This window comes from Dendrobates tinctorius, unplaced genomic scaffold (assembly GCF_039654945.1).
Source record: "Dendrobates tinctorius isolate UK_male_01 unplaced genomic scaffold, ASM3965494v1 ptg000084l, whole genome shotgun sequence".
NCBI lineage: Eukaryota > Metazoa > Chordata > Amphibia > Anura > Dendrobatidae > Dendrobates > Dendrobates tinctorius.
This window is the reverse complement of record NW_027361752.1, coordinates 50,130,866-50,157,289: the sequence shown is the minus strand read 5'-3', so window position 1 is coordinate 50,157,289 and position 26,424 is coordinate 50,130,866. Positions and strand designations below refer to the sequence as shown.

Below are 26,424 nucleotides of genomic sequence, written 5' to 3'. Positions count from 1 at the left end.
GCTTTTCACCCTCAGACCAATGGGCAGACAGAGAGAACAAACCAGACCTTGGAGTCATATTTGAGATGTTTTATTTCTGCTGATCAGGATGATTGGGTTTCATTTTTGCCCTTGGCCGAATTTGCTTTAAATAATAGAGCTAGTTCTGCCACTTTGATGTCTCCTTTTTTTTTGTAACTTTGGGTTTCATCCTCGATTTTCTTCAGGGCAGGTGGAGCCCTCTGCCTGCCCAGGGGTTGACACTGTGGTGGAGAGAATGCACCAGATCTGGGACCAAGTGGTGGATAAGTTATCTCTCTCCCAGGAAAAGGCCCAGCGGTTTTCCAAACGACATAGGACCATTGGTCCTCAATTTAAGGTTGGTGATATGGTGTGGTTATCATCAAAAAATATTGCTATGAAGGTGGCTTCTCCTAAGTTTAAGCCTAGATTTATTGGACCTTACAAGATTTTGGAGATTATTAATCCGGTCTCGTTTTGTTTGGCTCTTCCTGTCACATTTAAAATCCATAATGTGTTCCATAAATCTTTGTTGAAGAGGTTTGTTGAACCTGTTGTACCGGGGGTTGCACCTCCAGACCCTGTATTGGTTGAAGGTAACATGGAATATGAGGTAGAGAAAGTACTGGATTCCCGTCTGGCTAGACGGAGACTCCAGTATTTGGTTAAGTGGAAGGGTTATGGTCAGGAGGATAATTCCTGGGTCTCTGCCTCTGGTATTCATGCCAAAAGATTGGTGCGTGCCTTTCATCGGGCTCACCCTGATCGCCCTGGTGGCGTGGTTGAGGGTTCGGTGACCCCTCCTCAAGGGGGAGGTACTGTTGTGAGTTCATTTTCCCCTTCAGTACTGAGGCCCGAGGAACTCCCTCTTCTGGTGAAGAAAGGTAGTGAGCCTGATTGTCAAACACCTGGGGCTGATGATGATGACTGGCTGAGTGGAGTTAATGACTGGATATAAGGCTGCCGACGCCCTTCTGGCCTGCGGGTGATTTCTCTGTGGACTTCTAGGAAACCAGTCTGATTCCTGCTCATCTAAAGCTAAGATTTCTGCTTTGCCTTTTTGCATTAGTGTTTTGTCTTCCTTGCTTTTCTGGATTCTGCCATTCCCTGCTGGGGTGAGCTGAATCTCCTTTTGCCTGTTGCTCTGTCTTCAGAATATTCCTGAGTACTGAGATAGCTTTTTTGAAGCCTAGCATCTTCAGGGCCTTTTTTACTGTCAGTTTGTTGGCTCTTATTTTCATAGGGTTTTTCACGGATTGCAGACAGCAGCCTTCCTGTCCTTTCCTATCTAAGCTAGCGTTGGCCCCATCTTTGCTCAGTCTATCTTTCTGTCTGTGTTTTGTTCTTTCTTCTTGCTTCACCGTCATTATATGTGGGGGGCTGCCTTTTGCTTTGGGGTCTGCTCTGGGGCAGTTTAGATTTCCCTTTCTGTCTTTAGGCTATGTAGTCCTCCGGCTGTGATCGAGGGGCCTAGGGCATCGTAGGAGCCCCCCACGGCTACTGCTAGTTGTGTTGATAGGTTCGGGGGTCTGCAATCCGATAGCTGCCAACTTCTCTGGTTTTCTGGACTTAGCTAGCATTTCTTTTTTTGCCTCCTACGGTGACTCAATCATAACACAGACTGTTCATCTATGAAGGAAAGCTGTGTTGGAGGAGTATCAATGCCCGCACTCATGAGTTGTTCTGGCAGGTGGTAGTCCCAAAGAGAGAGGCATCAATGGTCCTGGAAGCATACCACAATGGAGCTGGACACTTTGGATGGAAGAAGTTGGAGGCCTTGCTCCGAGAGAGATTCTACTGGGCTGGTATGAGGAAAGCCACTGAAAATTGGTGCCGAGAGTGTGGACAATGCAACCTGCGCAGAAAGGACCGTAACAGCCAGCGAGCTCCTTTGCAGCCAATAATAACCAAGCAACCACTTGAGTTGGTTGCCCTGGACCATGTGAAGCTGGTCCCAAGCCGTTCCGGCTATATTTATGCTCTTACCATCGTTGACCACTACTCGAGATTCCTGGTTAGTGCCTGTAAAGGATCAAACAGTCAGAACAGCAGCCAGAACATTCCAACAGCACCTTTGTAGACCACACGGATATCCAGAGCGAGTGCTTACAGATCAAGGTCCAGCTTTTGAGGCGGAAGTGTTCCAGGAATTCTGTAACTTCTACGGTTGCAAGAAGATCAGGACAACACCGTACCATCCACAGACCAATGGCATGTGTGAGAAGATGAACCAGGTGGTGATCGACCTACTGAAGACCTTGCCCTTGGAAGAGAGGAATCTGTGGCCAGAAAAGTTGCCAGATCTGGTAGACCTCTACAATCACATTCCTGTGAATTCCACCAACTGCACTCCAGCCTACCTCATGAGAGCAAGGCCTGGTAAGTTGCCTATTGATTTGGATATGGGAGTCCTGACACCTGAAGTAACATCCCCAGATGCTGACTGGGGTACAGAGAGGCAGCAACAGTACAGAAAAGTACAAGAGTGTGTGGAAAAAAGTCTAGCTCAGGAAAGACAAAAACAAGAGAGGAACTACAATCAGCATGCACCTGCAGTTCCCTTGTCACCAGGAGAACAAGTCCTAAAGAGGAAAAGAAGGATGCATAAATTGGATGACCAATGGGAAGCTGAACCCTACACCATTCTACCCTCAAACTTTGACAATACCAAGGTGTGCCTTATTAGTAAAGATGGAGGAGAAACCTCAGCAGCAGTATCAAGGGATCATTTGAAATTATGCCCTAACCAGCTAAAGGAATGAATGGAAGAACAAAATAACATCCAACCCATAGAAGAAGGTCAGCACTATACTTGGAGAATTCCCTGCAAATTGGACTAAGGTAAGTGATGCCATAGTGGTGCCAGTGTTGACATTTCCCCAACTGGTAGTACAAGAAGAAGTGACTCAAGAAAATCCTGAAAATCAGGAAAATAAGGCAGCAGATGCCACACCAGCAGTGGAGCCAGAGAACCCTCACCCTGCCAGTGGTGAATCTGTCATACCCACAGTGAGTAGAAGTGGTCCTAGGAAATCTAGTATCCCTGTGCTACGCAGAACCACCAGTAGTGTATCCAGTACATCACACACTACACCAGAAGTTAGCATCAGGCAACCAGTAAGATCCTCAACCACGCCAGTGTTACGTAGATCTACCCGTACTACTGAAGGTATACCACCACTTAGATTCCGCATATGACTAAGTTAAAGCAATGTAAGTGTTAACATGTATATACGTAACTGTTCAAATTTTGTGCCTACAGATATTCTGTAAGAAATTTCCTTTTTGAGTTTTTCCGTTTGTGTTATGGACATTTTGGCCACTGGACTAGGTGTGGTCACTACTTTTGTACATAGTTCATCATTTGCCCAGGAATAGACCATGGACGTTGATGCATGGACTTATCATCACAGGACTATTTTTGGAGCCTTTGGTTTTTGTAATTTTTCATTTTTCTAAATCTTGTACAATTATATTTGTTATTTGTTTATATGTTTTGTATGTTTTTCATCAGCCCAGGAGTGCTGAATTGCACAAGGGGGAATGTGGCGCTACACCATCTGTCCCAGAGGATCTGTCTGCAGCGTCGGCTTAACACCTTCATTGCCGAACACCACAGGTGGCGTCACGAATCACTCAAACTTTATTTCACCACTCAATCCACTTTTTACATGGGCGCCCAGGGCCACGGACCGGGTCACCGCTGCTGTGACACCTCCCTCTGAGAGACCGGCCCGGTACCGAGTACCCCACAGCCCTGGGAGGGCGACCCGGATCCTCTGAAGGAAGTGCCCTGAAACTTCTTTATTGGCTTCACCGAAGGTATTGTATCAGTGGCAGTTTTTGTTGCCATGATAAAGCCATTTTATTGGTTGCCCTTGACATAGGTGTGTGCCATAGGGGCAGGGGCAGGATGAGGGCAGGCAGAGTAGGCACCTGTCTAGAGCACTACCTGCTGCCTCCCCTAAGGGGGTGTACTGTGCTAAAAGCCTTGTTCCACCCCAGTGCTTTCCCCCAGCCGCAGACATTCAGCACAGTGACGGCGTGGGCACGAGCACACAAGGGAGCAATATCAGTCACTGACATGGCTCACCCCTCTCTGTCTGCACATCGGCCGTCGCTTACTCCTTGCAGTCAATTGTACTCACATCTGTCAGACGCGAATACAATTACTGTGAGCACCGCCTGGGAGAGAAGCAGATGAGTTGTCCTCAGCTCCCTGCCGGGAGCTCCCGAGCACACAGGGGACGTCGGATGGTGCGATACAGTGACGTCATCGCGCCAGTCATCATCCACTGCTACACTTCATAGAAGAGTTGATGGTGGACGTGCTGGACGGGGATCCGGGATTGGCTGAGAATAAGATTTTTGTTTTTTCTTTTTCTTATACTATTTGCCGTAACTAATGAATGGAGGCCATCACAAGAGAGGTTGTGGGGATATTATACTGGGGATGCTGGCTGCAGGGTACACGTTATTCTGGTGGCCTATCACACTATAGGTACATATACAGGGGGCTTGTTGTGGGGTACATTATATGGGGGCCCTGTCACACTATGGGGTACATATACTGGGTGGGTGGTCAGGGGTGCATCTAGGTTTTCTGGCACCGGGGGTACGAATTCAGTTTGGCGCTCCCCCTCCAAGCACATATGGGATTTGAACACTTAGTCACGTGCTGACGAGCTGCTCGCCCTAATTCAATGAAAAACAGAGAGAAAGAAGAGAAGCTCGCTGCCACGTAACAGCGCAATTATGAAAATATTTTGTGATATTACTAGCACTTGTTTTGCCATCCAGCTTGTCCAATTGCAAGAGGATTGTGAACACCACAGCAGGGTTTATTATACTTTCCTTCGTTAAATAAGATTTGGTTCAGGTGATCACCTAATCAGAAGCACATTAGGTAGAATGAGGTGTACTCTTGTTGGAATTCAACTGACACTGGAATGGAATGGCTGTCAGACATGGAGAGAAGCGGGTTTTATAAAACTGTGCAGTGGTCTCTTAATTTTTGCCAGATCTCTCTCTCGCTCTCTCTCTCTATATATATAGTCAATATAGGTGGCTGCAGGCTACGGAATTCTCACAGAGCATGCACTGCACACTTTTAGGATTCTACCTTGCACAAGAATGTGATTTGGATACTTCAGGCCACATTCTAACTAGACGTGCCCGACCTCTCTCGATTAATTTTCAGCACGTGACCACATGTATGCAAATCACCGGTACCAGAAAGAGGAGTATCCAGGGGGGGCAGCTGGGTACGGATCCAGCAGTCTGATCCATCGAAAAAATGGATCCGTCACATCAGTTTTTCACAATCTGCGACGGATCTGTTGCACCGACGGATTATGACTGACACCAAAAAACTGATATGTGAAACCAGCCTAAACTGTGCCCCCTCACACCCCCCCTTGATATACTGTCACCGGCTGGCTGTGCCCTTACACTGTTGCCCCATGCTACACCCCCACACTACACAGTCTCAATTCTGTGCTCACTCACACTCCCCCCCATACTGTCTCCTCCCATGTTTCCCTCTCCCTCCTCATATTTACCCTCTCACTTTCCATACTTCACCCCCCATACATTTTACCCTGCTCCTCATACTGTGCCCGCACTCATACCTCCACTCACCATACTGTCAGCACCCTTCTCCCATACATGACCCCCCTCATACCTTCCTCGTATTGTGTATTCAAAATTTCTCCCGCTCCTCATAGTTTGTCTGCACTTGTCACTTCCTTGCTCCCCAAATTTGTGTCTTCAAATCATACCCCATCACCCAGCTCCGTTACACTAAAACCCCCTTCACAGTAAATCTCCCCACACAGAAGAAACCCCTCTCACAGTAAATACCCCTCCCCCTCCACACACAGTAATTACCACCCATCTGCCCTCTGCAGCGCTGGTGACGTCAGTAGCATGATCACATGAAATGATCACGCTGTTGGCGTCGCTCTGACCCGGCGGTTAGAGCTTCAATTGTATTCTCGTCTGTCAGACGCAAGTACAATTGAACACTAGGAGCCGGCGAGCTGCAGTTTCTCTGTGCCAGCTGTGAGAACTGCCAACTCCTAATCTAGGTGGCGGCAGAATGCAGCTGCCGGGGGAGACACTTCGGACTGCCGTATTAAGTGGCCCGACCGCGCTCAGGGCACATGCCTCGGCTGCCCCCCTAGATATGCCTCTGGGGCTGGTTGTGGGGTACATTATGCGAAGGGTGGAAAGTCCCACTATGGGTTACATATAATGGGGGCTACGGGGTACATATTATACTAGTGGTTGACTGTGGGGTACATTATACCTGAGCTGTGGGGACATAATACTGTATTTTGGGGTCTGTTGTGGATATACTTTATGGGTGGCTATAGTGACCATACTGTGTAGGGGACAGTGTGAGGAGAGAAAAATGGGGTGAGCAATATGCGGATGTAACAGAAACAGTGGAGAGGGGACAGCCATGGTATTGGCTGTGGTTCATAGGGACAGTTGGTGTTGCGGATACGTCTGATAACGGCAGACAGTGTGGTGGTTATAGATTAAAGGGAACACCCAGAGGTGTATCTAGGCTTTCTGGCACCCGGGGCAAGAATTTGGTTTGGCGCCCCTCCCACACACATTAACCCCCATCCCCACTCATTAACCTTCCACACATTAACCCCCGATCCCCACTCATTAACCCCCCCACACACACACACATTAACCACCCCACACATTAACCCCCTTCCCAACTCTAACCCCCATCTCCACTCATTAACCCCCCACCTCCACTCATTAACCCCCATACCCTCATTAACCCCCCCATCTTCGGTGTCTTCAGCTCCACAGTGGAGCACTTTCCACCAGTGTTCGCACTGGGTCCTGGGGAGTGAAGTCAGCAGCGTGATCAGATGATCTGATCACGCTGCTGACGTCACTCTGGCCCGGCGGTCAGAGCTTCAATTGTACTGGCGTCTATATAGACACCAGTGCAATTGTTCCCTGGGAGCTGGCACGCGCACCTTCTCTGCGCCAGCTGTCAGCTTGACAGCTGACACAGAGAACCACCGACTCTCAGGCCAGGGGGGGCGGCAGAACGCAGCCGCCAGGGAGGACACTGCGGACCGCTCCATTAGGTGGCCCGACTGCGCCCGGGGAAACTGCCCCGGCTGCCCCCCCCTAGATACGGCCCTGGGAACACCAGGCACCAGGTTTGACTGATACGAAATACGGCCACCACCTTTCAGGACTGATATACAGCATTCTATAATACTGTATATCTGCCCCCAACCTGAACTGCAAAACAAGGGGTTGGGGGTGGTCTGATCCGAGGGGTGTCGCGGGTCTTGGTTCAGTGCCTCTTCTTGCAATGCCCTGACTATGGCAACGTCAAATACACAAAGTTAATGCACATACACCTTAACTTACTTTCTCAGTTCAGACTCCAGTTTTTTATTAATTTCATTGTGCATATATGGGTGTGACCGCCCTCTTTCTGAGCTGGGAAATCCATCCTGTCTGGCCTATGCCTTTACTAGTGGTTCAGTCCCTCGATCCTTGTTCACATTCACGTCACTTGGCAAGTGGAAAGGTTTTAAATACTAGAGTAGAACTGTCCCACACGGGTTTCCTTGACGTGGCGGGATGGCTTGTACATTATCTTGATCAAAATTATGTTTACTAAATACCCTTATTACCTTTATGCATTATTTGCAGTTTATTTTAGGATATTTGTGTTTTTTGCTTTTTGTTTTCTCTGGTTAATGGTCATGTGTTAATATGCACTTACATTGTGCATACATATTAACTTACTTTCTCAGTTCAGACTCCAGTTTTTTATTCATAGTCAAATACTGCAGTGCGCAGGGGCTCTTTGATCAGTAATGTAAAGTATGTACACAGTGACTGCACCAGCAGAATAGTGAGTACAGCTCTGGGATATAATACAGGATGTAACTCAGGATCAGTAATGTAATGTATGTACACAGTGACTGCACCAGCAGAATAGTGAGTGCAGCTCTGGGGTATAATACAGGATATAACTCAGGATCAGTAATGTAATGTACTGTATGTACACAGTAACTGCACCAGCAGAATAGTGAGTGCAGCTCTGGAGTATAATACAGGATGTAACTCAGGATCAGTAATGTATGTACACAGTAACTGCACCAGCAGAATAGTGAGTGCAGTTCTGGAGTATAATACAGGATGTAACTCAGGATCAGTAATGTAATGTATGTACACAGTGACTGCACCAGCAGAATAGTGAGTGCAGCTCTTGAGTATAATATAGGGTTGTCACTTTACAAAATGATAAAAATATATAAGAATTTGCACAGTTTAAGACCAAAATGCTGTTTGCTCGAACCATAGCCTTCAAAATTTCTTTATTAAAGCCCAAAACAAAAAAAATTACAAAGTTGCTTTTCCAAAAACAGTTTATTTAGAATTCTGTCAAGTTGCTTCTGCTCTAGTAACTTTATACAGAAATATATATAAGCTTTAGTTTACAAGGCACTTTAGATATAAAATACACCTTTCTTAAAAACAAAAAGGGGAAAAAAAAAAAAAAAAAATATATATATATATTACAATATCCAGTAAGATATTTTGCAGTAAAAATAGCTGCTACACAAAATTCCTCCACATCAATGAAAAGGAGGCAGGAACATAAAAAACAAAAACAGTGTTCAAATAATGTAAAATCAGATAACATCAAAACAACCAAACTGAGTAAAAGCAATATATACAGTATACAAGAATGGGGAACACTAGAGTATTAATGGAATTAATCTTAAGTGGGTAAAATTGCTAAATGCATGTCAAAAAACTCAGAAGACAACATTGCTATTAAAATTCCTCACCTTTTCCAAGAACGGAGTAATTTTTATAGATTACCGTTTGTGGCTTATGTGAATGTCTATCAGCAGCCGCTGGTCTCTTCAGGCAAAAAGGGTAGAGCTTAGAAGCCAATTCTTATAGAGCTTGTAAGCACTGCGCCAAAGAGCTTCAGTGCAGCCTCTGCTTGCAAAATCGGAGTGTGTGGGCCAGCGGTACAACCATGCCGCTGGTCTGAATGGTCAATCAGAAGTGCATCATCACCAGGCAAGAAGGAAGCTGGGAGCCAACCCCTTTAAGGAGTTTCCAATAAAAATAATTGTAACATCCACAAATAAAGGTAATAGATTGGAAACCTAAACATTTTGGATGACTCATTCGAATCCTCCAATTTCCTACTCTACCAATAGAGCAGAGAAGGATCGGGCCATTTAAATGTTTTTTTTTTTTTGTTTTTTTTTTTTAAACACTGGAGCCAAGCTGCTTCCATATCCCAGATATGGCCATCGAAAACAGATACTCCCCGCTTATCTTTTTGGCTACTTTTACAAACTGTGCATGTCATCTACAGACAGTACGTACGGCCATTCTGCAAGCCGAAAAATTTCCTGAGATTTGTAAGAAGCCAAATGGCATTACTAGCCTGTGGATGACTTGTTGCACTCTTACTCATTGGAATGGCAAAAAAAAAAAAAAAAAAATGTGCAGTTTCAAAAAGCTTATAAAGCCAGGAGAGGATTCCAGGGAAATTGGGTGGGGGAATAATTAATAATAAATGAGGAGGCGCATTCTATGTGCCATAAAAATATATCTGAAATGAAAAATATGTATATATACACACATCCCTTGTGGAACAAATAATTATGCAAATATTACAATTCATGATATTTACATGCGCTTGAAATGGTACGAGAAGAAAAAAAAAAAAAAAAAAAAGAAAAAGAAAAAAAATCACAGCCACATATTAAAAACATAAGACAGACTCAGGCAGCATGAAACGCGTTGCCTTTCAGACTCCTCCATAATTTTGGCCTTCTTTAAACAGTCCAATAATGACCAAAAAAAAAAAAATTTTCGGGGTTTTTTCCTGTTCTCACAGTTCCCAAAATCCCATTCTATTCACAGTACAATTATGTGCTTCAGGTGTAGCATCTTCATTGATTCATTCATCAGTGTCAGGCTGAACGCCGAGCATGGCATGCAGTTCCTCAGCCGTGTACCCTAACAAATTGTGGAGGTCGCAGACAAATCGGTACACGTAGCGTTTTCCTGACGTCTTGTGAATAATGTTCTTATCATAATAGTACCTCAGTCCTCTACTTAGCTTCTCGTAGTTCATTTTAGGTTTGTTTTTCCTTTTTCCCCATCGGCGAGCGACCTGAAAATAAAAATATGTTACAATGGGTTTTGTAAAGACTTCAATTTATCATAGTACCCATCACTTCTGAATAAATATATATATATATATATATATATATATATATATATATATATATATATATATATATATATATATATATATATATTGGCAGCTTTCACATTCATAGTGTCAGAATATTGGGATGAGATAATCGGATGGATTTTATTGATAGGAGTATAAACTACAATAGGATATTGTTTTCATCTCAGCCCAAACTTCTTTCTACCCTGACCAAATTAAGAACTAGGCTATGAAAAGCCCAAAACATTAGTGGAGTGTTAAGCTAAAGCAATAAGTATTCTGATCCAATAATTAGACGATTATGGCAAACCTTACTTAATCCAGTGTCCAAGTCCCAAGCACCATTGATTTATTATCTATCGCTTTATTTTGTGGCTTTGAGAAAGGCCAGATATGGCCGAAACATTGTCTTGACTTCCAATTATTGTGATATTATATTATGATGGAATAAAGACCTAACGTTTTAAAGGACTATCCTCTGGTGACTCGGGATTCTTGGATATGATCATGACAAAACTAACCTCATCTGGGTCTGTGAGCTTGAATTCCCATCCGTCCCCGGTCCAGCTGATAGACGGTTGACATGATTTGTCGGTCAATAACTCCAACAAGAACTGCCAAAGCTGAATTGGTCCACTCCCTATAACATAAGATTAAAAATTCAACTTGTGTAAAAAGATGAAAGAACGCGTATACTCCACGTCTGAGCCTTCCATCAGAGGTTTATATGCTGGGAAGATTTCCTAATTTGTGGCAGAAGGCAACCAGCCAACAAAGAATGCCAACATTAAACAATTGTTGGCCAACCGGAGCCCTATGGATAAGTTGAGTAATCGGTCACCAACTTTCCAAGCAAATATAAAAACTCTGAATGGTAGGAAGGGTTGGAATTAGCAAAAATACATTATACTATAATTACTATTAATAAGAAAATGTTATTATTTGATCTTCGATCATGAGTTTGTATTATCTTACCAGTGAAACCAGCTAGAATAGCTGCTGGGATAACTGGTTTGCCCTGTTCCACTGGATCATTTCGGTCTTGAACATAGTCTTTAAAGGACATAGACGGTTTGTTTAAACATAGCGACTGGCTGGCGTCTTCCTCAAAACTTTCGTAGGATGGAACCCGTTGCATGTCTACTAGGGAGGACTGGCTGGTCCATGACTGTAGCATCGAATCTGAGCCTTCAAAGCTTTCTGTGCCACTGTCTACAGAGTCCCTGTCCATGGATTTTACTAGACATAAAAAAAAATATATATATATTAATATTTAAATAAAATGGGGTGGGAGTGACAAGATATATATGCAAATCTTATTTTTTATGAATACTTACCAGAAGTTAGAGAGCTCAGCAGAGCACTCATATTACTTTGACCATAGTCGTGGTTCAGAGAGGAGTAATTATTTCCCATGGATTTCATGCATGAATAGTTCTGAAACTCTTGCTTCACTGGTAAGAGACTTGGGACCTGAGTTACCGGACAAAGGTCGTTATACATTTCTGTTTTCAGGTAACTGTGCACTTGAGATACACAATGCAAAGGCTCCATATTAAATCCTAAAATCAAGACAAAATGATATACGTTACCAAAAAAAGTCAGATGAACAGAACAATCCCATAAAAAAAGCAAGACTGAATTCTTGATCTACCTCAATTTAGTTTGGCGAGACTGGACTATGGTGGAGATCAATAGGATGATGATTGGACCATTGAAAGGTCTCAATAACGTGTACAGCTATTTTGGCATCAAACCTTCACTCAAAAATAAAATGAAGTGCAACGTTCACTAAAAATACCCAGCTGGTATCAATCTGGTGGTGCACAGGAGTCATTAGGTGTCAGTGAACCATCCTCAAGCACAAATTTATGTAAGGTCATCCTTGTTGGGTTGTATGATCAGCAAAGGTCCAGTTATAAAGGACCTTCTATTTGTGTCATCAATAGAAAAATAGCTATGGGCAGCCACCTCTCCATTGCACACCCTCCTTGTACCGATGGGTGACCAGTAACCAGATATTCACTAATAAATTTTGATGGAAAGCCAGCAAGAAGTCTAGTTGACCGATTCATCGCTCCAACAGTGCCACTAACCAACAGTCTGCGATTTTTGGCACAAGTTGAGATTTTTACTTTTAGGTTATTATTAACATACATTTTACAAGAATAAAGTGGTCATCATTTCAGTTTTTAAGATAGCAAGCACAAAGAACGTTACTTACTTAACGAGTCGTTGCTTATCCATTGGGAGCTGGTGTGGTGGCTGGAGCTGTCAATATATTGATCCTGAACCTTTTCTTGTTCTAAGAGTAAAAAACAAACATGATTTATAGTCCCGAGATTCCTATTCAACCCTTACATTATCTCAGCACATCTACATAGATTAAGATAGGCATCTACGAGTTTGAGATATGCAATTAGAAAATGCTTTCCATAGCTAAGGAACATTTCCATGCCATTCCCAGAAGGCCTATCATTGCATTCACACATCTGGCCTTCTAATTACCTTTCATCATTTGTTCCAGATGCTCCCAGAGAATGTCACCCACAAAGTCCGGGGCCAGCTCTAAAAATCGTTCTTTTCCTAGATTGCATAAATCTTGTCCGGTCATAATAAATTTCTGAAAATTCAAATTTTCCAAGGAAAATTCAGTGACTGCCCATGAGAGCCACTGGCACACTTGAGTCTGACTCCACAACCACGGATCTAGATAGAAGCAAGAAGTGCACTACATTAAAATGGGTGTCTTAACTTACAAGGGAAAAAAAACAAAACACATTTTCAAATACCCAATTAGAGAATTTTGAGGGTGGGTCTCCATTTGGTACCCTTATTATCCAGATTGGGCCATCCAGCGCAAGATCTATAAGGGTGTGTGCAGACGCTGCGGAATCCGCTGCGGATTAATCCGCACGGATTTTGCAAAAACCGCAGGTCTTTATCTGCGGTTTTGCCTGCGGTTTGGTCCTGCGGATTCACCATCTCCACAATGGTGGAGATAGGAACCCGCTGCAGATTCCGCAGAAAGAATTGACATGTAATTCTTTCTGCGGTTTCAAAACCGCAGCAAATCCGCGCGGATTTTTCCGCAACGTCTACACAGCGTTTTTTTTTTTACCATTAATTTGAATGGTACTGTACACCGCAGCTAAAACTGCTGCGGGTCCGCAGCGGCCAAAAACGCTGCGGAAACGCAGCGGAATCCGCAGCGTGTGCACATACCCTTAAATTTTAAAAAGGTGTAATACTCTAGGTCCCCTGCAGTGGCACTGCAGCAAAATTGAACACTTGTTGCCAGGTTCCTGCACAGATCGAGGTGATCAATGAGGATCCAGCAGCAAATCTTAAAAATAAATAAAAATACCGGTTGCGTGAGGCGCTTCATACCAATACTAAATAAATACTTAATATATTGCCCTAATGTCAGTGGCTCAGTTAATAAAAGTTAATGTTTATAGATCTAGCCTGGCGAAATTGCACAAAGCGTGCTCTCTGAAAAATGTGAACTGATGACTAAGTCGGGCAGAGAAGTCGAGGATCTGAAAATGTTTGGATGTTGCGCAATGGCAGCGTACATCTCATTCCTCTGGAAATTCCTGTGATGTTGTCTCCCCCCTGGTAACGTATACAGGCCTAAATACCGATGAGATCACTTGTCAAAAGGAGCCCAAAATTGGAAATCGTTGACAAAGAAGAAGTAACATTAAGACTAAGGAGGAGAGTTGTGAACAAGTGTTACTAATGTAAAGAATGAATTCTTAGGAAGATCTTAGTGCTTAAGGAGATTTTCCACAAGGAGAAAAAGGAAAAAAAAAAAAAAAAAAAATCTGATTTAATAATGCCAGCAAAAATAGGAAATATCTTGCAGCAACTGAAACTGCCGTTAGGTGTGAAAGAACTGAAATATCAGAAAATGAAGAAAAAAAGTCAAAAATTTCCCCTTGATTGCTACTTACTGTTGGGAATACAGAGCCGCCGCTGTTCCTTTGTAAACCCATTAAATGTTGCCTTCAATGCCTGACTCATAACGGCCTTGCTGCACGGGGTCAAAAGAGGCAATTCGCAGCTTCCAGAATCTGAAAGTATTAACATTTTCTGTAAGGTCGAGAGCCGAGATCTTAAGCCAGCCATACACATGCGAGAAAGAGCCGTCTGTCCACAGTTCAGTCCCCAAACTAGAGTTGAGCAAAAAGACTAGAACTACCCTTGTCCAGTGTCCACTTCAGTGCTCCAAAGCAGCTGGACCACGTCGTAATTCACTTCTATGCTGGCAATCTTTAGCCAGCCACTCTTTTCCCCTATGTTGTCCTAAAGGTCTGGTAAGCAGCACAGGAATCTACGATACAAGCCTAAAAGTTTGCTGACGGAGAAGTGAGCACTGCCCTGGTCCGGCTGCTACAGAGAACCAAAGTAGATGCCGAACTAGGATAGTATGAATATTTTTGCTCCTCTCCATGACACTGAAGGACTTGGGTCCACTGAGCTTTCATGGCTCATCGTCTCTGGAAACAAAAGACTAGAGGAGAGTTGGAAGGCCCCATAAAACTCAGATGGGGCTTTAAGCCACAGAAGATACACCCCACAAATACATTTAAAGAGGTTGTGTTCTAATTTATCATTGAAGACCTATGCTTAGGATTGGTCAGGGTCCGACACCCTCTATGTTCAACACTTCTATGTCGGCGGCCGGAACTGCTCAATCGCGGAGCTGCTCAGTCCTCTGAAGGTGGTTGCAGCAGGGTACTGCACATCTGCCTATTTAAAATCAGTAGGAGGCAGATGTGCAGCACCCTGCCGCATCCACCATCAGAAGGCGAAGCATCTCCGCAATTGAGTAGTTCCAGCAAACGACACCAAAAACAACCGATTGTCGGGGGTGCCGGACCCCGACCAATCAGACATTGATGACCGATTCTAAAGGATAGGTCAATCTCTAACACTGCACAGAGTATATATGGGAGGAGTGTGCAATAAACTGCCCTAAATGTGGGTTTTCGTTAGATTATATATTAGTATGGTCCTACAGAGAATCAACAGCGAGTGTGGGTTACGACTTTATCCAATTAATGGCCCTGAATTACCGCTTTGGAAGAGGGGAAAAAAAATAATTTTATGTTTTATGCTTTATCTGCCCCTTAGGAATCAAAGTCACAAAGAAACCTATGAAGTGACTTCTTTGAGCTCCTATATCCATCCAAAAAAGAAAATAAAAGGGCATACATTGCGTGGGATATTCCAGTTTTTGACACTTTGAGGTTGGTTTGGAGTGTTGTTGTGCCACCCAATGGGGCATAGTGTAAAGACCGATCCCCTAAGAAAAACGCAACATAAAATAAGGGGCAAGGTTCACACGCTCGCCAGTCTTACCATGAGATAAGGAGTCCAAGCCTGTGGGCACGGCCTGCTCTTCTTCGTAAGCATCGTACGTGGAGTACAATCCAGTGATTATTGATGCTGACAGGTTTACATTGTCAAACGCCAGCTGCCGCTGTGAACAAGAAAGGAGAAGGATCTTAATACAGAGGACTTGCATGTGCAAAGATGAAAACATAGAATGTTAATCTATGACTTTACTGTAGATCTTCCATACAGCTCGGGAGATAAGGATTGAGGGCGATCAGCAGAAATAGAATTGGAGCAGAGGTGGCATGATATTGATGTTACGATGACCACATAGGGTTACGTGGCTTTAATACTTAAATTTCCTAGATGGTCACTTTTTTTTTTTTTAACTTTACAAAACCACCAAAAGGAGATAAAAACGCACTCTGGCCAAACAGGGCATGCAAGAAGAAAACGGAATATTGAATGTGCTACAAACATTGGCTTTGTTGCACATTTTAAAGTGGACTATACCCATGAGAACCATTAAAATGAAAGGTGGACCATCTCATGTGTTGGTAGGGAGAAGGCTGTGAAGTCTATTGGACTATGGCAAATTACTAGTCGAAATGGCAGATTTTGGGGGAAGATAAAGAAGGGACAGTTGGATGTTGTCTGGTTGATAAGTCTAGTCAGAGATAACTTGCTCCTAGAGATGTCTGGTAGCAGCTTACTTCCTTCTTCTATCAGGAACACAAGCATTATTAGCCAAGTGGACATGTGTATCAGAGTCAGGAAAGTTATATGGCCAGCCATAGACATTAAGAAACCAAGAGTAGATTGGATATAAGCGAACATATGTAAAAGGAGATAAGAAAAATAGCAATAAATTTTATTTCTATAGCGCCGACATATTCCGCAGCACTTTACATTTCAGACTTGTACCGACGATAGACATTACAGCATAACAATAATCACATAGATCATAACAGATACCAAGAGGAATGAGGGCCCTGCTCGCAAGCTTACAGTCTATGAGGAAAAAGGTAGACACGAAAGGTGAGTGGTAACAATTGCCCTGATTGTATGGACCAGCCATAATGTTAAGTGTGTAACAGTACAGACACAGAGGGCTAATGGATGAATAAAGAATGTGGGAACATGATTATGGTAAAACTTTTGGCTGTGCCACACAGGGATAGATTAGGTTATTGTGTTGAGGCGGTAGGCCAGTCTGAATAAATGCGTTTTCAGGGCACGCGTAAAATTGTGGGGAGATGTAGTAACACTACCAGGAGCACTTGTTTACCATCCCTACATGAGAGATATATACGGTATACTGGCAGCCATATTGGAAATCACAAAAATTCCATCTTAAAACTTCGATGGAAAGTATACTTTAAAAATCAGGAAAAAAAAAAAAAAAAATGCCTACAGACAGATTATTCCCACACACCAGGGATACAAGGCGGTCACTGAACTCCGTCATTAAACAGAGACATTTCGAGCTGGCAGTAATTGGTGGACTAATAAGCAGTGTCTTGTATAAAAAAAAAATATATATATATATATATATATATAATACTGCACACCTCCCGTACTTATAATTATGCCCTCCTGACAACCGCTCGGCAGGAACCGGCTCCGTGTCACCTGAGCATGCATTTCTATGCTCCAGATCACATTGTGTAAGCTCCCACACTTCACATGAACAAGGCTCTATTCATTACAGCTACACGAGCGCTAAAAATAAAAATCCTTTTAATCTCATCATTATAGTCATTAGCTGCAGAGGAGAAGATGGAACACGCCTAGAGAAATCTGCTGCGTAGTCAGCAATCAGGAAGAGGGTGAGAGGCGCGAAAGACCGGCTGGGCCACGTCTTCACGCTTGTTAACAAAAAAGGATTTCCAGGAGTAGTTAAAGCTTTCTCCGACTGACTTATCGATTTCAGTAGCAGTTGTGTAATGCTTCATCCGCTCTGCGGAGGCACTGCAGGGAAACTCAACCCTTGCTACAGATGATTGCTGCTGGTTCTAATAAGGGTGTTGCCCTCAAGATAAAACAATTCTATGTAAACCTTGATAGGACTCAGTTTTCTAAGAAAAAAAAAAATCTTTAATTTTAACATATGATTGAAAGATGCCAAAGCCTTAAAATGGCAATCGGGTTTAGTAAAAACCATTAGGGCAGCCAACCCTATAAATTATTCAGAGGAAAGCAACAATGGAGAGGGCCTTGTCCTGTGCTGAATTAGGCAGACTTTCCATTGATTTGCGCAACATTCAATTTCCCCCAGTGGTGGCGCTGTTGGGAAATAAAACACTTACTGCACATTACTGCTAATTAAAGGTTGATGGGGCGGGGGCGGGGGCTATCATCAGCAATCAGGAGGATTGTCAAAAAAAAAAAAAAGGGCATCTCTTGTAGTGAGCTTATAGGAAAAATGGCAAAAGTTCTGCAATTCCCCCATTGTCAAAAAGGAAAACTGCGAAACGTTCAAACTCTGATCAACCTTTTCAATAAAAATTATTGTATTTTCAAAACAATTGTGCAAAAAAAAAAAAAAAAAAAAAAAAAAAAAAAAAAAAAAGAGAAAAATTTTCATGTGTGTCTCAAACAGGTTGGGCTGCAGGAGCCATGACTCATACCTTGCAGTGTAAGGACTGGGTGGGGAGGACTACTGTACCGTGTGCAAATATGCGGGCCTGTGTAACAGATAAGACCAGCCCGACCTGCGGGAACATATAGTCAAATGGTGGCCTGAAATTCCTGAATTTAGCAAATACCAGACCACACAAAGCCCTTTGTGTGACGTGAAATACAAAACAGCTAATATGAGCTGCAAGGCGGCATTTAGTCACATACCTATGGGCTCTGCAGACAACTATTGAGTTTTTTCTTTTTTTAAAGATGGGTTAGGTGGCCCATAAAGACATAAAAGAGAATAGTTCTGAAACTTTTTTTTTTTGCATTACACCTTCCATAGGATCTGATAGAACAGAACAGAAGGAAACTTGCTCTATAGGTTTCAGGCCTAAATTTAACTTCAAAGAAACAGGTTTTTCATCATATGCCGAAACTGACCAGATCGGACCTTACCTTCAGTATTCCCCGATGCATGTTGTAAACCGGAGCCACCTGATCCATGTTTCGGATTTCAAACTCAGTCATTGGATCTGTAGATGAAAAGAAAACCCACCGTAAATTTTTGATTTTTTTTTTTGCTTTATTTTTTCCCTCCCTATCTTGTCTTACCTCACAGGAGAGGATGTGTCCATTATGGAGTCTCTCAAATTGCATTTACTAGAAAGCAGCAAAAAAAAGGGAAAACGCACTGGAGGCGACAGCTGTGAGCGCAGGCGCCGACATGACTCACTCTTTATTAAAAGAGACACTAAAGTGCCCAAGGCGCTTAGTTTGATGTCACAAATAGGGAGGAACCCGGCGAAAATCTCACCCATTCTATGCAAACAACCACCAGCTGGGTTTCATTCACATGGTTTCTGGACAATTGATACTTTTTCTTAAAACAGGGTTTTTTTTATTTTCTTTCACTTAAATATGCAAAATAAAGTCTAAAATTTTCATACTGTGAACACATGCGTGTACATTACTCAAAGAGTGGCTCAATAATTGATGCAACACTACAGCCCCCCATCATTACCCAACAGTTGTAGTTTTGCATCACCCCATATTTCCATCCCTATTGTGTTGACTGGAAAGGGGCTCATTCATCTTACAGAAATACTGATCAATTCAAACACCAAGTGGCCCCTTTAAAAGCCAGAGGAATCACTTCTGGGATACATGTTCCTTCATATGTAAATGCAAACTTACTTAGAAGTCATGGCTGCTATATCTCAAAGTGTGTATGTCCGGGATAGGCATCCGCACCGTCACAGCTACAGCCACAAAATTTGGCACAGTCGCACATCTGGACCCTGAGAGCGTCCTAAACTATGTTGTGAGGCGAAATTTTAACCCCACGCGTTCCAATTTACCAGACAATTTTGCCCCTATCTACATACTGGGGAAACAGTGTGTGCGCATCAAGCCCCGCCCCTCATTATGATGTCATAATGGTTGCCATGGCTACGCTGATGTCATCATAGGTTGCAAGCCCCGCCGCTCATTATGTCATAATGGTTGACTATGGGATGGAGGATGTGTGATGGGTATATGGGCACAGGACTATGGGATGGAGGATGTATGATGGGTATATGGGCACGGGCCTATAAGATGACGGATGTGTGATGGGTACATGGGCACGGGACTATGGGATGGAGGATAATTATAATTTGTTATAACTAACCACAGTTGGTTACTATGCCCAGGCAGCGCCAGGCTCTTCAGCTAGTATATATATTAGCTGAAGAGCCCGGCGCTGCCCGGACATCGTAACCAACTGTGGTTAGTTATAGCAAATTATAATTATCCTCCCTCAAGAGCTTCTATGTAGCCAACGACTGATCAGTGATTACATATTTCAGAAGTGTGTTCCTCTGGCGATAGAGGAAGTACTTTACTGTGGTTTCTAAATGGACACTACAGCGGAAGAACCAACGCAGACATAAAAAATAAAAAACAGTTTTTTTTTTTTTTTTTTTAAATGTAACAGACGCAGTAGCGATGAGTTTTTCCATTCGGCACCATCAGGGCCTCATCTAGTGCAAATTCAGCTCTGCTACATGTGAATGATGTAGAGCTATAAGAGACGAATCCTTCCCAATTGCTTCAGCTCTGAACTCTGCGCCTCTACAGAGAAGCAGAGGAAGACAACACAGGCCTCACGTGCCAGGAAAGCATGTTACTGGCCAGATGGCACATGTATGGCGGCTGCCTAGCAACAAACTCATTCAGAATCTCAGGATTCTATTAACCATTCCGAGGGCCGGCCGCACTGTATGGCGGAAAAGCTCTACTTACAGTAATGGGATTAGGCTGTACTGAGCGAGACGCCATCATCTGCACATCCACAGGGAAGGAGAACGATACTTATATGGTATATACACTATACTCCTTTAGGATCCACTCAAAAAAAAAAAAAAGTATCAAAAAGCTATAGGGCCTTTTTTTTCCTATCCCAGGTCTAGAAGCCCCTCAAGGCACAAATTAATCTGGTACCAACATTAAAATGTGCCACCCCATGTCAAAATGGGCAATTGTAGCTGTAAACACTTAAAGGGTTATTCCCAAAATATCACATTATCCCCTAAGGATAGAGATTAATTACTAATTAAAGGGATTCTGACAGCTGGGTCCCCCAGTGATCCCACAATCCTGGCTCTACAGAGGCTCGCCGGCAGGAAAGGACATACTATTGGGAGTAACCTCTGCACAAGGACCATAGTGGTAAGGGTCTTCCCCTCCGCTCCTACAAAACAGATGGAATTGTAAGTTAAGGGAAGCTATTGGACTGAAAAGGGCCCATATACTGTTCTTACACAAGGGCCCTTTTCTGCCCGTGTAGAGATCGTGCATATGCTTGACCTCAGCCCCATTCATTGACTATGGGACTGCTGGATTCCTGTTCTTATAGATTACTGGGTTTCCAAGCAGTCAGACGGACCCCAAGTGACTACCAAGTTATCCCCTATCCATTGAATTGAGGATAAGTTCATATTTTTTTATACACTTTAAAGTGCTACTACACCTAAGATTTGTCATCTGTAGATCAATGTACACAGCCACAGTGATGCTCACCTGAAATAGTGCATCAGGTCACATTCAGGAGTGGGCGATACATGCAGAAGTGGTGACGCGTTTCTATACTTTTCACAAATACTGAACAGGTGAACACGGCCAGGGGCAGATTTTCCTGAAGAGGAAAAAACAAAATCCCACATACACCTTGTGGCCAGTTAATGCAACTACACCAGAACCCTTTTCAAGTTATGGTGCAAACCATTAAGTTGGGACTTTTTAAAACTTTCTGCACTTTTCGCATAAAAAGGCAAAGCCGAGCGGAAGTGGATGGGGAGGGGGCCAGCGCGCCCCAACATTTACTAAAGTTTACGCCAGAAAGTGGTGAAAACTATACTGCAAATTTATTGAACATTGTTTTTCTGGCGATTTAGTAAAGTCAGGTGCATCTAATGTAAGTGTGCCTTTCATCAAGAGAGATTTAACAACAAATCGGTGTATTTTACGCCTCCCACTAGGTTGTCGCACCTAGAAGGCCGGTGTATAAAAAAAAAAAAAAAAAAAAAAAAAAAGATTTACAGATCAACAATGAAAGTTTGCTCCATAAACAGTGAGGAAATGTAATCCAGTAGGGGCCGATTTACACAACAGAGCCCTGATACTGAACCTGGCAGCACCTTTGTGTACACAGGCCAGACAGCAAGATCATTTCACAACATGTGACCGGTGATCCACCCACAACGATTACCTGCAACACCTTGCCCCATTCATGATCTCAGATTTACAAGGAGCACAAGTCCTACAGGACAGGGCCGGCACCATTGTCAACGGTAGTCAATAGGTCACACGCGGACCGATTCATTCATCACTTGGCACCCAGCCAAAAAGGAGAAGGCGATGCAGTTGAGAAGGAAAAAAAAAAAAAAAAAAATGCTGACCAAAAAAACAACAACAACAAAAAAAAACAGCTTATAATTCTGTATGCTGGCTCAGTGGTTAGCACTGCTGCCTTGCAGCGCTGGGTCCTGGGTTGAAATATTAAAAAACAAACAAAAAAAAAAAAAAAAACACACTAAGTCTGCAAGGCATTTGCGGGGGTGTCCTCATACCCTCAAGAAACATACTGATGGGGAATTTAGCTTGTGAGCTCCAATGGGGACAGCAATTATATCCGTACAATATGATGGCGCTACATAAGTAAAAGATTCTGAAAAACACTTCACATAGAAGGAGCCTTCACTATTCTCTATGATGCCCGGCCTTCGTACCGTGGACGTTCTATTTTCTGATGCAACCTAAGTTTCCATTGTGGTTCCACATCCTTCGTCAAAATACGTCAAAAGGTTTTTCTTGTGGCTATCATATATATTTTACAACTCATGAGTTAATCCTGAAACACAGCAGAGCCTGCGATATTTTTGTCTTTGCTTTTTCGTTTCACACCAAAACGATAAAAAAATGCAAACAAGTGAATCAGAAACAAAAAAAAAAAACAAAAACAAAAAAAAAAAAAACACACTGTTCGTTAATTCATGTGGCCTATAGAATTTCAAATGCAATAGCAATGTAAGGGAAAAAAAAAAAAAAAAAAAGTACAGCAAAAGCCTTTGAAACCCTCTCCCCCTTGAAATTAATTTGTCTGGTGACTTCAATTTAAAAGCTAGGTCTGCACTTTAAACACTGGGGGTGGGTTTGCCACATCAAAGCCCACATCTGCAGCTACGAAATTAGATTCTTTTGTCTTTAAAACTACAAAGACTTTGCTATCAAAGTGCAGAACTCAATGTATACAGAAAGTTCTGACAAAAAAATAAAAAACAAAACACAAAAAACACCCCCATCCTCATTTTACATGACAATGTGACAAATGAGAAAATATCCTCTTTTTGGAGATTAGTTAATTTACAAGACTAGGGGGAGATTATTTACACAGCAACCAAAACTGAAAGTTTACTTGAAACCCCCCACCCTCAAGAAGAAAAAAAAAAAAAAAAAAAAAAAAAAAAAAAGGTCTGAAGTGACAAAGTGTTGTGGAAACAATTTATAGTTTCTATGGACTTTTTTTGTGCAATTTCCATAGTAGGGTCAAGGACACAAATGACAATCCATGTGCGAGACATGTGTAGAGAAATTACTTATATAACTTCTTAGTTTAGATCCCTCCCAACCTTCCAAAAAAAAACAAACAAACAAAAAAAAAAGTAATGATTGAATATTTACTATAAGTACCATCAACTTACATTAAAAATCGATCATCAACGTCAATACCAAACATCATTGTATCCGACCCTGGAGTCCTAGAAGTCACTCAGAATCCATTAGCTCCCCCCCGCCCCCTCTTCAAAGGCAAGACGATGACGTACCTTTCTTGTAATATGACATTAATCCCTTTTATTTATTTAAAAAAAAAAAAAAAAAGTAACACCCTTGTATTGGAAGAGCAAAACAGATTTTTAATTTGTATTTTTCCATTAGATACATGCAAAGTTAAAGTCTAACTCTCTGCTTCTAAAGCTTAAAGTTTTGCATGTATCCAATACAGAAAAGGTTAGCTACTAGATAGAATATTCAGGATTGAGAGTCCTCAGTAGTTGATACCTTTTAATGGCTATCTGAAAAAATGGTAACACATTGCAAGCTTTCCAGACTACTCAGGTCTCTTCATCAGGCATGTATCGAAGACATTTGAAACAGTTTAATTTTACTCCCATTTGGCTCTTCCAATGCAAAAATATATATTTTAGCTAAACAACTGTCCACCAGATAATCTGTTCATGGGCATGTGCCAACTCCGAGAGCTTATCATCATCTCCAACTACATTAGTGGTTGAATATTCATCACCCATCTAACCGGCAATCATGTAGTAGCCATAAGCAATGAGTAATCCATTCATAGTAAAATAAAATACTAATTTAATAAACCGCGTAGGCGTGAGAGGAATTTTACAAACAGGTAGAACAAGGTGCACAGATCACTAAAAGGGCTGACAACACTAAACCCGGTACAATTATATTATATGATGGAGATGCTGAATCTAAAAAAAGGGCCTTAAAAAAATAAAATATAAAGACACCTATTAAAGTGAAGACATAATAAAGCAGAAGAAGAAACTCGACTGTCCAATAAGTGACATGAGAACCCATAAGAAACAGAAGGAGGGGAAAAATTTTAGAAATAAAATTATTTTATATATTTTTTTTTTTTTAATTTTTCACCTTCATGTAACTGTGAACAAGGAAAAACAAGTATATATATTCCAAGAATTAAAATGAATAAGATATAATACACCCACCACCACTATAGTGACACAGCAGAGCAACAAAATTACTTAAAATGGAAAAGTACCCAAAGTTATTTCAGGCCGCCCACCACACTAACATATGAAGTCATACAATGTTGGCTTAGGAGAGTTACACAACTCCATAACCAGTTTTTAGTTCCCCCACCTAGATAATCAAGGGTGACCTGGGTCCATCAAGAAGAGCTGATACTTGGAGGCTTCACTATAAAACAGCCACAACAACAAACAAATAGATCCAATGTATCTTCTTACCTGAATAAACAAATCCAGTCCAAGAGACCCAGTTGTAAGAGAGCGCTTCCTAGGTTATAGTCCACAGAGTGTGCTGGAACAAGGGGTGGCTAATATCCCAGGGGACCCCAGAGAAGGAGGAGACCCTCCAAGTGTGTGTGCTTCTAGCTCTAGTACTGCCTGTATCTGGCTGTACTAGGGGAAGTCCAGCTCTAAGCACAGGCAGTGAGGAGGAGCATTGTTCTCTGGTGCACACCCCTCCTCACCAGCAGCTGGAATAAAAGCCTGGGAGAGCTCACACACTCATTCATGGCCTCCCTCCATCCCTGCTGCTATCACTCTCCACCAGGTGTGAAGACTCCTAGGGCTGCAGCCCAGCTTCCCAGGACAATCAGCTCCTATTATTCCAGGCAGAAAGTCATAACCTAATCACCTGGACAGCAGGAGAGCTCACACCACTGCTCAGGGCTTGTGTAAAGGGGGGGAAGGTGGATTTGCACACTTGAGATATTGATCTTGCTGCTCCTCTTCTTTTTTTTTTTTTCTATCATGATGAGGTTGTGTTCACAGTTGGTGTTTTTTGTGCCTTTTTGGTGTTGATTATGACACAATGTTGGTAAAAGAATGTAGTGGTTAAGTTTTCAGTTGGAGTACTTTTTTATGCTATGCTTTTTCCCAAAGTGATGTATAAAAAAAACCCAAAACCCACAAACTTTGCCGACAAACAAATCATTTTTTTGGATACTTAATAGTTGTGGTTATGAAAATGACTTCAAAAATCATGTACCAGAATGACATTATGTAAATACCCCTCCCTCCTTTTTTCTTTAATTCTGTTAGACAGTTTAAAGGGGTTGTCCACTACTTGGACAACTTATTATCAATCCTTTTGTTTCCCCTTTGTAGAATCATAACACTTATACTCACCACCGGTGGTGGCGCGGTTTCAGCATCGGTTCTCCCATGGATCGCATGACACACACACACATGATGTCACGCAATCTCTGAGGCCAATCAGCGCTGGTTTCACTGTCCCCGCCTTTGCATGAATCCCATACGTCCAGATTAAGCGAGAACATGAAGATCAAAATGATTCTAGTATACTTTTTTTTTTGGTTTCCAACTATGCTTATTTTTATTTTTGAAATGAGAAGAGATGAGAGGTCGAAACTTTTTATTTATTTTTTTTCATACTTTTGGAAAAGTTTTGCAGTGGTCTTCGGCCTCATTCATTTCTTGTACATGAAAACATGGACCCGTTATTTATGAGTGTTTTAGATGCAGGTTTTCTTTAGTGTTTGGTCCATTTTTATAATCTGAATTCAGTGGTTTTCTTTAGAGTCTGCAAAAATAATGACAAGGCTTCCTCTGTCCTTCGCAATGTTAATCATGAACAGTATACGCGCTGACGCTGGCATCCATGTGGGGCCTTATTTTCATGGACCCATAGACTTGTATTGATAATTTGTATATGTTTCTGTGATATTTTTGTGGATACATGGTCTGCAAAAAAATACAAAAAAATGGACATGTGACAGCTGTATAGATTATAATGGGTATGTGTTCTATCTGAAAATCACACGTAGAACACGCGTGTGGAAAAAAAATGGACATTTCAATGAGGTCTTCTGCGTATTTTGACCTAAAGAGAGGACT

At 42.3% G+C, this 26,424-nt stretch overlaps 1 protein-coding gene across 1 annotated transcript; it reads right to left on the bottom strand.

Annotated features, from left to right (window-relative positions):
- Positions 1–8,405: 8,405 nt before the first annotated feature.
- Positions 8,406–25,101, bottom strand: ETS2 (ETS proto-oncogene 2, transcription factor). The gene is made up of 10 exons (XM_073584682.1): positions 24,790–25,101; positions 18,692–18,768; positions 15,635–15,755; positions 14,224–14,343; positions 12,773–12,973; positions 12,489–12,569; positions 11,602–11,826; positions 11,240–11,503; positions 10,786–10,904; positions 8,406–10,201 (listed from the first exon to the last, which is right to left on the bottom strand). Exons 2-10 carry the CDS (start codon positions 18,761–18,763, stop codon positions 9,986–9,988), a joined length of 1,419 nt encoding a protein of 472 aa, XP_073440783.1. The 5' UTR covers positions 18,764–18,768; positions 24,790–25,101; the 3' UTR covers positions 8,406–9,985.
- Positions 25,102–26,424: the final 1,323 nt, after the last annotated feature.

What these genes read in the sequence shown, in the direction of transcription:
- ETS2 (XM_073584682.1), bottom strand. Translation starts at nt 18,763, where the DNA reads ATGACTGAGTTTGAAATCCGAAACATGGATCAGGTGGCTCCGGTTTAC. An exon ending in GCGGCTCTGTATTCCCAACA is followed by an intron (nt 12,974 to 14,223) that starts GTAAGTAGCAAT and finishes GCTTCTATCTAG; the next exon opens with ATCCGTGGTTGTGGAGTCAG. An exon ending in TATTCTAGCTGGTTTCACTG is followed by an intron (nt 10,905 to 11,239) that starts GTAAGATAATAC and finishes CTTATGTTATAG; the next exon opens with GGAGTGGACCAATTCAGCTT.